Genomic DNA, 12,362 nt, shown 5'->3' with positions numbered 1-12,362 from the left:
GTTGCTATACCTGCGGGCGGGTGCTCTGGTGTGGTATGCTCCTTCTTTCGTATCAAACGTGTATCGTCTTTATCTCCCTTCCTTCTTTTTTGTGTTTGTTACTCTCTTGTAACGCCTCTAATCTTCGGCACTTATATGACCTCATTGTGTTGCAAGTGCCCTTACTAAAACTAAACTTTCTTTTCCTCTTCATGTTATCTGTAAAAGCTGTAGATGTTCTGCCTCCCCATCGACATATTTCAAAAATGTATTTCTCCGTGACTTCTTGATTTTTCTCCTCTCTTGTTGGGTTTGTTTGCTGCTTTTTTGCTGCTTTATTTTTGTAATCTACTGGTCGCAGCTTGACTAGATCGTTATCCTTATTTTTTAAATTCAAACTCAGACACTAGCTTCCTGCAAACCCACCCAACCCTACCAGCCCTCTCCCCTCCCGACACCTTGGTAGCCCTTTAATTTCCGCCCCTGTTGTTCGGGCACAGTGACTGGTATGCTGTGTCCACTGGGTCTACATGGTCTTTCTAACTGTTGATCGATATCTCGGGCACTGGCCTATCGGGGCTGTGTATGTGTTCAGAGACTGGTGCGTCTATGATGTAACTGGATGGAAATCGAATTTCTTTCCCTTAGGCTTGGACATTGTAATTTATTTCTTGGAAAGGGGAGGGGGGTCAGGGTAGTGCAAGGGTTATGACACTCGCCTCGTAATCCAAAGGTTCTGGGTTCGATCCCTGCATATCCCACGGACTGCTTCTCTAGCTGTCTTTGTATGGATGTCTAATATTACTCAGTCTGATCCTATATTATATAGGGGTAATGATATAGTCGAAGTCTTGATTCGGAACTTACCGACGTACAACGCACATCCATGGTCTCCACTCTCTATGCGGCCAACATGAGGGTAGTTCTGATGCCATACGCGAAAGATGATGTATTTTGTTTAAAGAAGGGAGACCTCTACTAGATCTTTACTGATGACTGTCAAAACAGAGGTGCCGCCGTGTCTGTCTGTCTGTCTGTCTGTTTGTCTGTCTGTATGTATGTATGCATGTATGTCGGTATGTCTGTCTGTCTGTCTGTCTGTCGGTATGTCTGTATGTCGGTATGTCTGTCTGTCTCTGACTGAATGCGAATTACTTTAAAATACATCTGCTTTATCATGCAGGTTTATTTTTTTTTATAGTAGAAGGTTTTACGGCGCTCGTAACTGCATAAGGTCATATGAGCGCCAAGGGGCGCGTGTCATCAGAGAAGTCTTTACAGGGAATCAGACTTATTCTACTCACCTCTCTAGCTTCAACAGCACAAGGTCTGCTTCGACTATCAAGGCACCCCGGAAATAGCAGGTCACAAGAGAGTGACAAACATACAAAAGAAGTAGAGGAAAATGACAATAGTAAGGATTAAGAAAGAAAAAGCAGCAGTTCCCTGTTGTAGATCAGGCACAGTTATGAGCGTGACATGATTCAGCCCATTTACAATTCTAATGTGCTTGAACGAGAAATGTCCCCCCTATGGAAATGGCCTAAAGACACTACTGTCAGTGGCACTGCACCCTGGGGTAGGATCATGCAGGAAATTCTTCCAGCTTTAAAGGCATAGAATAGACAAGACGTTAGCTCAATTGTTGTCATGCTACACTATAGTGCGGATGTCCCTGGTTCGAATGTCCAACGGGGTGTTTTTGACTTTGGATTGTGTAGGGAGATTTTTAGGCTCTCAGTCTCCTTGAGTTGGCTCCAACATAGAGACGGGCGTTACATTGGGAGGTTTCCTTCGCTTTGATTATCGTACAGTCCTGAAACTTGCATTGTACCCATATAATTACCACTTTACCAACAATAGAACACCTTTAAGATTAAAATGGTTGTCTTTTTTTCTCATCGCCCAGGCACAAGTGATCCTTACGTGAAGTTCAAGGTGGGCAACAAGCTGGCCTACAAGAGCCGGACCATACTGAAAAACCTGAACCCTCGGTGGGACGAGCAGTTCACCATCCCCGTGGAGGACATCACCAAACCGGTCACCGTCAAGGTCAGAGAAGTGTTTACATCGATCATGCAATATACCTCTAACCATGGAATAACGCACAGTAGCATATAATATGTCTATTTGTTTATTTGTATTATGTGTGTTATGTCTCTGTCTCTCTCTCTGTCTGTCTGTCTGTCTGTCTGTCTGTCTGTCTGTCTGTCTGTCTGTCTGTCTGTCTGTCTGTCTGTCTGTCTCTCTCTCTCTCTCTCTCTCTCTCTCTCTCTCTCTCTCTCTCTCTCTCTCTCTCTCTCTCTCTCTCTCTCTCTCTCTCTCTATCTCTCTCCCTCCCTATCTCTTTCTCTCTCTCTCTCTCTCTCTCTCTCTCTCTCTCTCTCTCTCTCTCTCTCTCTCTCTCTTTTCCCCTCCTTTCTCTCTCACACACATGCACAGACATAGGCAACTAATTTAGAAACCATATTTGTCTATCCAGATCAAGTCCTTTTAGGGCCACTGTAAGTGAAGCTACTTCCGTTCTCTGAGGGAGGCAATCGACGTGAAATTGCTTAATTAAAAAGAATCGTTAAGTTTTTATATCTACTTTTCGATCCCCTGGCTGTTGGGATCGAGTGGTACCCTAGCTAATGCTTCATAAACCATTGTATACGGTGTCGCAAAAGTCGTGCACTATCCTGAAAACCCTCTTCTTACACGGAAATTGACGATTTTTAGGATGCCCTCACTACGGATTGCTAAAAAGACCACACCTGAAACACTCCGCATGTAAGAGGCCGCTTTCTTTCGAGAATCGATGCTTGTACTATTGCTGAGCGAGATCCGTTCAAGAATTTATTTGAGACTAATATCAATCCAGCTGTGTATGATGAAAAACAGAATGGTGTCCGACTTTTGGAAAATCCTGTATAATATTTCTTGCTGCTCGATGTCGAAAGCTCCCGGATGGCCCAGTCGGTTCAATAGAAAGTCTTGTTCGTCTCAGAGGCTCAGTGGGACCCCGTGTCCGCCCTCAGGGTCACTTTTGTTTCACGGAGGTTATTGGACAATTTTTCTCCCATCACGTAGTCACGCCCGAACTAGTCTCTCTCTCTCTCTCTCTCTCTCTCTCTCTCTCTCTCTCTCTCTCTCTCTCTCTCTCTCTCTCTCTCTCTCTCTCTCTATCTATCTATCTATCTATCTATCTATCTATCTGTCTATCTATCTGTCTCTCCTTCCTTCCCTCCTTTTGTGTGTGTTTGTGCGCGTCTGTGTTTATGTGCTTGTGTTCGCCGATAGCTGGTCTTGACTTGCCCCTGTCCTCACCAATTTCTAGCATTTGTGTCGATACCTAGTATGACACTTCTTTGTAATTGTTCTGGTGTTTCTGTCTTTTCCCCAGCAGTTAATCACTTTTTCGTGTCGATATACGATTATTTATATACTTCACCTGCGTCTGTGGTTTAGCGGGGAGGCGCTACGGCGTCGCACACAGAAAACGTGAGTTGGATTCCCGTGTAGGGGTATTTTTCATCAAGCGTCTCGTCTTTCTGCTGAGACGTTGTATCCTTCTCTGCCTGTCTTGGCCCTGGCAGGCAGGGTCGAAAGCAGCCGGCTCCAAAATTATCTAAATAATGTCCATTGGGCGGGAAGGGGGGGGGTGGAACTTCTTTGATTACATTCTTTGTATGTATTACTCTTGTCTTCAAAGACAGAACGGTGGGCCCACCATTCTACCAAAGCGCTTCCCTTAGAGTCAGAGAACTATTCCTGGTGCTCGTAAGTCGAAAGCAACAACAGGTGTGCCGTTTTTACTGACAGCGCTCTTTGAGTTCCTTTAGATTGCTGTCGTAGCACGCCTCTTCTGGGAAGGGCTACTTCTTTATTGTCCCTCTGTTGTTTCTGTGTCCATTGTAGTTTTCCCCGCACTGTACAGACCATTATCGCGTCGATAGTCTTGTCATTACAACAAACCGTTCCCTTGCTTTGGCATCCACTACCCCTTCTTTGCTTGTGGTTGGCGAGTGTTCTAGTCTGATTTTCTCCCCTTTCTTGTCAAACATCTATCATCCTTGTTTCTCTCCTTTTATGTGTATGCCAGTCTGAAGTAGCACCTAATCGTCAGCGCTTATATTACGTAATTGTGTTGCAAGTGCCGTAAAACTTTTGCTAAACGTAAATGAAACGTTTTTCTGTACTCTCTTTATAGCGTTGACCTATGCCCGTTCTCTCCCCGCAGGTGTATGACTATGACCGTGCCTGGAATGACGACCCGATGGGCGGGGCGGACATTGATGTTGCCTCTTTGGACGTAAACAAGTGAGAACTCTGATATTATAGCACGCTCTGCATTTTGCGAATAGGGTTTCTTTGTCCAAGCTCTCTGAAACCAGATAGCAAAGCCGCACTGTTCCCTCAGTTGGTACCATATTGGACTATAAAACGAATGGCCCTCGTTCGAATCCCCAGGGAGTTCTGAATTGGGGTTATTTTTGTTGTGTTTTAGGGCTCTCCTCGCCTATGGCTCGGTACTTTCGAAGAGGGACGTTACGTTCGGAGGTCCCGCCTCTTTAATGACTTCAGGGTGTTGAAATGGGCGTTAAACCTATAAAATGACCAAATAGCTAACGTCATCATTCGAGTCTGGGATGGACAGTGACCCCACTGGAACTTTGCGTTTGGAAGAAAAGGTATATCCCTTCCCCGACCGACAAAAGAAGGTCAGCTTCTGCCTCACCCCCTTTTGTCCTGTTTCTGGGCCGTGGCCGCTTAGTATTGCCGTCCGCGTTGAGAACTGTCAAGGGAATTGGATTGAGCTTGCTCGTTTATTTGGCTATCTACATAATGGAAGCCTGCGAGACTTCACTGGCTAATGGAGCATTCAGTCTCAAGGTCCCGATAGAGTTGTAATTCCTTCCCTTGTGGCAGAGAACACTGCGATAGAATAGATTTCTGTATCGTTTGCCTTTGGGGGAATTTAAAAAAGCATACTGCTTTGTGAGTACGCTTCAAATAAACCAATTGTATGGGATACGATGATTATTTTGTAAATCTGCACATAATTTCTTATTTGGGATACGTAGCTGCTTAAAATAGTCTGTTATGTTGTGTGTGTGTGTGTGTGTGTGTGAGAGAGAGAGAGAGAGAGGGAGAGAGAGAGTGCGTGTGTGCGCGAGCGTGTGTGTGTGTGTGTGTGTGTGTGTGTGTGTGTGTGTGTGTGTGTGTGTGTGTGTGTGTGTGTGAAAAGGGGAGTGAGGCGTCAATACGTGGGCATTTTGTAAGTGTTCGTGAAGGTACTCAAGGAGCACCAAATACTTACAACTTTAAGCGAGCGCTGAAGACATATTCTGTTCCTATCTGTGTCTAGGAATCATGGCTTGTTAACAAACGCGAATCTACAGGTTAGTGCACTGTACCACGAAAAGGCACAGCAATAGAGGCAACACTTGCCCATTCTGCAGCATCCTCTTACTGTCAGACAATAATGATAATATTATTCTTCGTCCTTCTCCTTTACCAAATCGATCTTGTTCTCAGCGGCTCAGTCCGCACGGAATATCTGATGGTAAATTTGACGAGACAAAGTGTCAATGATAGTCAAGAGAATTGGCTGGCCATATTTTACGTGCCATTAGCTCATTGAATAGGGTAGATTATCACGGAGAGAGTGACCTGGCTCGAGTTCACATGAAAAGACACTTTTCTGTGAGTAATACCGACCATTGGCACACAATTAGTTTTAAATTGACATGTTCAGAACAGTCTCAGGTTCAGGATAGAATCTTCAGCTGCTGTCCTTCTAAATATGAGTGTGTTTGCTTTTGCGTGAAGATGTGTTTGTGAGCACGTTTGTGTATGTGTGTGTGTGTGTTTGTGTGTTTGTGTGTGTGTGTGTGTGTGTGTGTGTGTGTGTGTGTGTGTACTCCCGCGTACGCGGTGTATGTATGGGTGTATTTTTATATAAGTTTGTCTGATTGGATTCTCTGTATCTCATGACATAAGCTACATGTCTTTGTTAGATGGATATCCTTTAGTATACCAATGAAGGTGACATCTGTCTTCTTTACCTCCAGAGAGACAGAGCTCAAACTATTGCTCAGCGAGCGAGGCAAAGAGGAGTACATGGGCTACGTTCTCCTCTCCTGTACGCTGGTACCCAAGACGGACGAGGAGAAAGACCAGGTAAGGATTTCCCATATTTCAAAACAGCTCCCCAGATGTTAACGTCGATTCAACATTCTAGAGAGGCTGGAAGTGTTAAATGAAGCCACAAGCTTTTTTCTGTGCACACTTTGGTCTTAGGCTCGACATCTCATAGCAGTGTCTGGGCCGTACTCGTCGTCTACTTAGTTTGCTCAGTCGATTAGGAAATGGGCCGTGAATCAGAGTGTCTTATTATAAGCCTAATGACATGTATAAGGGAATGGAGCTCTGGTAAATGATTTTTTAAGGGTAAGAATGGGTATATGAGTAGTTCTAGTAACCCAATGAGTATATTGCCTTACTAAGTCTATGACTACGGTCCCAGACGCTGTCACAAAGTTGCACTATAGTCGCACGTCACAGAGATGTTGTCTTCTCCTCCCTCCTGTCTGTAGGTTGATGTTGTGCCCTGCAGACAGTTAGTTCTCTGTGGTGTCCACTGCGTACCTCTTTGCACAGCACTGACCACTGCGTTATTGTATTGTCTCGTGGTATCAGGGAAAGAAGTGATGTTTCATTGTTTTCTATGGAAAGGGTCTTGCGTCGACATGCTGTGCAGCTCTCCATTTAGGCTAGAAGGGTAAATGTGATTCACTTCAGTGTCATATGTTTTATTTGGGTTATAGGAGTGATGTGCCGCTTTCTCTTTCATTGTTAGCTCTGTGGGCGTTGTTGGTGGTTTACAAGTAGTTCTCAGCCAAGGTTTGATTCGTCCTGTAAACATTTAGTTCTGCATAACATTGTGTACAATTCAGTGTGTGGAAAATACGATCAAATTAACGGATATAACGGCGATACCACCACTGTTACCTTTTTTAGCTGTCATGGCAGCTTGCTTATCCAAGTATTTTGAGACATGAAGGCGTGAATTGTCGTCCTTGGTTGCGTGGTTTTCCTCAAACTTCAGCAGGCCACAAGCTCTCGTCTAATTTTGTCCTTGTCAGTCAGAAAAGAATATCCTGCGCTTCCTACACCCAAGGTTCACATGTCCTGTCGTAGACTGTCAGTTGTGAGTGGCAGCAGAAATCAAAACTCAATTTGTGAGGCCTGTTCTTTGTGCAGTTAGGAAAGTCCTCCGTTGCTCCTGGATCAAAGTTTGTTTTTGACGTCAATGTTTGCATTTTCCAACATAATTAAAGATTTTCAATATTTTTTTCGCTCTGTTGTCCAAGATTTGTTTCCACACATTATTTCTGATTACATTTTAAATGATAACTGGTGAAACTGATGTCTACCAAAGTAGGGTGTTGAAACTGTGCTTTAGTGGACTTTTCCCAATAGTACTCCACTTTTTAAAATTGGATTTTCCCTCTTATACATTCTACTACATAGTTACCTGTAGCCAGTTGGTCCTTTTCTTCTGACGTAACTTCGGTGTCCTGCGCTCTCTCTCTCTCTTTGTGCCTGCACCATCTCTTTGTTTCTCTGTTTTGTTTTGTTGGCTGCCCTTTTCCCCTCTCTGTTCTCTTCATCAGCTGTAAGAGACACATTTGCATAGGGCAGCTCACAGCAGTTTCCCTGCTTTCTTTAAGGTGACATGCTCTCTGCTTTTTTATGGTCTTTGGTCACGACTGTGCCACGACACCTGGACATGCAGAAAGTATTTTGTATTCTGGTGCAAAACGTACACTGCGCAGCAAAATGCTATTCTATCTCGCTAATACAGGTAATTGTACTTCTGAACGTAGGCTTACGGGAGCGGACTGTCAGCTCCCTTCATCTATGCACTTGCCTGGTTCAGCACACTTGTTTATTTTGTTTCTATTAGAGTGACAAGCACAACTGTGTCACTGTGCCTGGTGTATATATTTCCTGCAGGAACGTTCGTGTGTCCGTTAAGACATGCTATGAGTATAATCTGCAATGAATATCCAGGAAGCTCTAAGATAATTACTGTCAGTTTATCTGCTACCACTGGTTAAACGTCAGTACTACATGGAGAAAAGCTGTGATTATTCAGACAGAGAAAGTCACCAGGTTGATCGTGCGTGGGTTTGTCTTAAAAGTTAGTTCATTCTAACTGGTTGGCCAAATATCAGAATGTTAAAACTAAACTATGTTGCCATGAGACTCCGTCATGGCAATATTTCAAAGGCAGTGTATGCAGTGTATATTGACTCTGTGTTAGTCCTTCAAGACAATTTTTTTAAAATGTATCACTTGTTGTCTTTCAATTCTCTGTCTCCATTATAGATATTCCTTTGCGTAGGATTAGAAAAAGATCATACTGAAAGAGAATTAGCGAGATTTTATTCTGGTTTTGCAATAATGATGTGCCGTATGGTCATTAAGGCATGATTGACCTCTACACGTAGATTAGTCCTTATGAGTCTTAGCTTTGGGAAATGGATTTCCCCCTCAGTCACAACCTTGTTATTTTGTCTCCAGAACAGAAGGCAATCGAAGGTGAGATTGCCATTTGGCCGCAGACTGACACCTTTGCTTTTTTTAAAAATCATAATAGTGTATTTCTTGCCTTCCCTTATTGTGTGTACTGCAATGCACTGTGTGTGTTTTATTGATCCTTTCATATTTCTGCCAAAGAATGTGTTTGTGTGCTATTTCTCTTCGCCCTTGTGCTTTTCTATATATATTTTTCGTGCTTTTCTATATATATTTTTCGTGCTTTATTTTTTTAATGGAAGTGTTGTGTGAATATTATTTCTTCAGCCTTCTGTAAAGAATATAATAAATATTCGATATTGAATATGTTGGTCCTTTCCCTTTCAGATTGATCGCTAGAAGATGTTTTTCTTAAAATATATCTTGAACAAAAGGGTTTATTTCCAGAAAATGAAATTGCATTTACGGGACGAGCAGTGCTTATTTCTATCTTTCATCGTGGGGTTGTTTTGAACTAGAATAAATGAAAGTCACTTGAAAGTTTTACGCGCTTTTAGGATCTTAAAAGTTTTGTAGTTTCTACATCATTCTGCTCCGGAAACCATTTAATGAAAAGCTCGTCGCGGTTCATGTGGAGCGATTACCTTTAAGATATTTTTCTTCTGCTGTTGCATTATTGACGTTCTCACTGTTGCTTAAAGCTTAAAAGTCCTCACTAAATGATAACGGTAGTAAGTGATTATTTCCTAAACAATATTAATAACTTCAATTGACTGTCTTAAAACTGCACGCATACACCATTTTTCGCTCTACATGCGTAGGCTACCCGTATCTGTCACATTTTCGATTTTACCGTGAACGTACACAAAGAATAAACAGATCCTGTTAGTAGTGTAATGATGTCAGCCCACGAAGCAAGCATTGATCTTGGAACGTAATGCCTTCTGTCAGCGTACCCCGGATGAGCAAGTAACGAACGCAAATGACATTCTCGGTCTTTGGTCTGTCTGTGTGATGTGATGTTGGTCGTGGACAGATTACAATTTTCTTCTGATTTCTCTACAAGTTTCTAAATCCTTTCCTCGAATATAAGCTCGATACGTTTTGTCCACGCATTACTGTGGTTGTGCTTATGGTTCTTCCCCTGAGCTGAGAAGACCTCGCTTGTGCTGCTCTCTTTCAATTTTCCGAGGAATGCTGTGTTGAGTAGAAGTGAATGTTTTTGGCTTTCAAGGTCGAGTGCTGACCATTATTACTTGTAGATTTTCCTTCGAAAACTGTGAAAAGATCCTAAATGTTGTCCTTGAAAGTTTGTTTATATGTGTTAATAAAACAGCGTTTATTGCTGTGGTCGATATTTTTTGTTCTATAAATGGATTGTGCTTCAATTCATGCATTCTTCTGTGTCTGTGCTATTATCGTAATCAAAAACGTCCATTTGTGTATTCCTATATATCTTTGCTTATCCCGCAAATACATATTTTATACAATCTCTTCGACTGCTAGTTTCCATAATAACTGCTTGCTCCTCAGCCAAGGTCTTTTTGATATACACAGCTAGTAGCCTCGTTATTTGATGCCTATTCCTAGCTAACTGTACAACCTATTCATAGTACTCTAGTGTCACAATATCACTATCACCCTTTTTCCCTCCATTTATTTATCAGTGTTTTCACTCCTTACCTCCCTTCGACACCGAAATTATTCTATGATATTTTCTTTTATTTATTTTATCTAGCTAGCTTTTTTTTATTTTCAAACCTTAGCCTTCCTAGCTTAGTGGCATCGTGTAGTGCCAATCGTTTTGAGTCGGTCTGCGCATCGAACTACTCAGTGTGTGTGCATTAAAATATATTCTACACGTGCAAGTACCACTGCCTTTTTTTTATATTTACTCCGACTTACATAAAGATTGAACTGGTGTCTGTGGTGTAGCGGTAAGGCGTTTCGCCGTCGCGTGCTGAAGATGAATTAAAATTTGATTCCCGTGTGTGGAGAATTTGTATTGAGTACATCGTATCTTGATCTTTGTACTGGGACGTTGTGCCCCCCCCCCCCCCCCCCCCCCCAGCCGGGTTGGCCTTGTTTTATAAAGAAATCTAAATTGTGTCGATGGAGGTGTTAAACACCATCATTAATAAAAGATAACATGAAAGATCCCGAGTCTTTAACCGTCGACCCCTTGTACTTATTGTCTCTGTCACCATTATCCTTATACATGTAGTATATTCAAATTTGAATGTAGCTGTTTCTGTGTTGACTTAGGGAAACTTTCAACGACAGCAATAATAAAAGCAAGAACAGCAGCAACTACGTGTACTTCTGCCATATCCTATGTTTCCTTCCGATAATTGATTCATGTGATTTCAAATGTATGGTCTAGTGTTAGCACTTTAGTTGTCGTTTAGTGAATCGTTGCTCTGAAATGTCTTCCAGTAACAATGAGCGGCATCCTTACTCGCTCAGAAGCGAACCACAACCATAATTAATGCTCTGTCTGTGTCAATCCAGCTAAAGACATCTTTTCATTTCATGGCAGAGATCGAATCTGTATTAAAAGCAAAGCGTAAATATGTAAAGATGAGCCGTTTTATTCCATGTATTGCTCTGGAAAGACGAAACCGGGGACCAGTCGGGTGTAGTGATAAAGACGGTCCCCTCGTAATCCGGAAATGTGGGATTCAGCTACTACAGTACTGCGGAGCATATTTAATTAAGGAAGTGGTTAAGGCTCAGCCTCGTTACCGACTGTCGTTTAGCTTGAGCCTCTTGTATGGCTATTTTTAAGGGTCATTGAACATCGTTCGACATGGTAAAGGGCACCACTTGTTGGTCCTACTGTTATATTTTCCCTCTGTTGTTATTGCCTTTCGTTTTTCCAGCACTAAATGGCCATTATTGTGTTGTTGTACTTCTCTGTACTCTAACAAATGAACACACAAGTAAACGTGAAAAAACAACAATGATGCAAAAAACGAGCCTCTTCTGGCTATGTGATCGCCAGTCCTCCTCCACACTAACTCCACCCCCACCTCTCCTTCCACCCACCTCAAACACAACCCCCACTTCCTCATTAGACGTGAGCAACTATTTCGAGTCACGGAATCTTTTCGCGAAAGGGAAATAAGCCCGGGCTGGGTTTAATTGGTACTATCAAGCAGTGACCATACTTTTAATGAACTCCTGAAAGAGATGAGGGCGATTTGGATACTACTTATAGATAGTCGGCCTTTTTGCGTGGAACGCCCTTCAAAATGCAAAATAAGAACATTTAATTTGCTTGTGAGGGACTCCCTTGAAGGCTTGCTGAATATCGTCAGCGGCCTGTTTACCATTTTAAGCAATTTCCTAAGTACACGAGTGTACTTGAATATGAAGGCATCGTAGATCTCAATAATAAATTAATTGTGAAATGTTCACGCATTACTGTAAAGATGTGACAGACTAACAACTCATGATTGCTGTGGAGAAGTTCCCAACAGCGGACATCTCTCTCTTTCTCGCCTTCTCTCTCTCTCTCTCTCTCTCTCTCTCTCTCTCTCTCTCTCTCTCTCTCTCTCTCTCTCTTTCTCGCTCTCTCTTTGTCTCTCACTTTCTCTCTTTCTCTCTCTCCCTTTCATTCTACCCTCTCTCTTTCTTCTCGCAACCTCTCACTCACTCTCTATCTATTTATCTATCTATCTATCTATCTATCTATTTAATCAATCGATCGTCTATCTCCTCTCTCTCTCTCTTTCTCTCTCTCTCTTTCTTTCTCTCTCTCTCTCTCTCTCTCTCTCTCTCTCACTTTTACTCTCCCCCCACTCTTTCTTCTCTCAATCTCTCACTCTCTCTCTTTCTTTCTTTCTTTCTTT

At 42.5% G+C, this 12,362-nt stretch overlaps 1 protein-coding gene across 8 annotated transcripts in view; it reads left to right on the top strand.

Moving 5' to 3' along the window:
* The window catches only part of LOC101849195 (multiple C2 and transmembrane domain-containing protein 1), a 179,984-nt gene that overhangs the window by 112,978 nt on the left and 54,644 nt on the right, over nucleotides 1-12,362 (top strand). For 7 of the 8 annotated variants that reach the window (XM_035969054.1, XM_035969061.1, XM_035969059.1 and 4 more), the window contains 4 exons: nucleotides 1,889-2,031; nucleotides 4,202-4,281; nucleotides 6,036-6,144; nucleotides 8,554-8,571. In XM_035969054.1, coding sequence (XP_035824947.1) covers nucleotides 1,889-2,031; nucleotides 4,202-4,281; nucleotides 6,036-6,144; nucleotides 8,554-8,571 — 350 coding nt within the window. The remainder of the gene's footprint in view (nucleotides 1-1,888; nucleotides 2,032-4,201; nucleotides 4,282-6,035; nucleotides 6,145-8,553; nucleotides 8,572-12,362) is intronic. The other variant, XM_035969055.1, reaches the window with a different exon arrangement.

This window comes from Aplysia californica, unplaced genomic scaffold (genome assembly GCF_000002075.1).
Source record: "Aplysia californica isolate F4 #8 unplaced genomic scaffold, AplCal3.0 scaffold00110, whole genome shotgun sequence".
Lineage (NCBI taxonomy): Eukaryota > Metazoa > Mollusca > Gastropoda > Aplysiida > Aplysiidae > Aplysia > Aplysia californica.
This window is presented reverse-complemented; position numbering and strand designations above follow the sequence as displayed.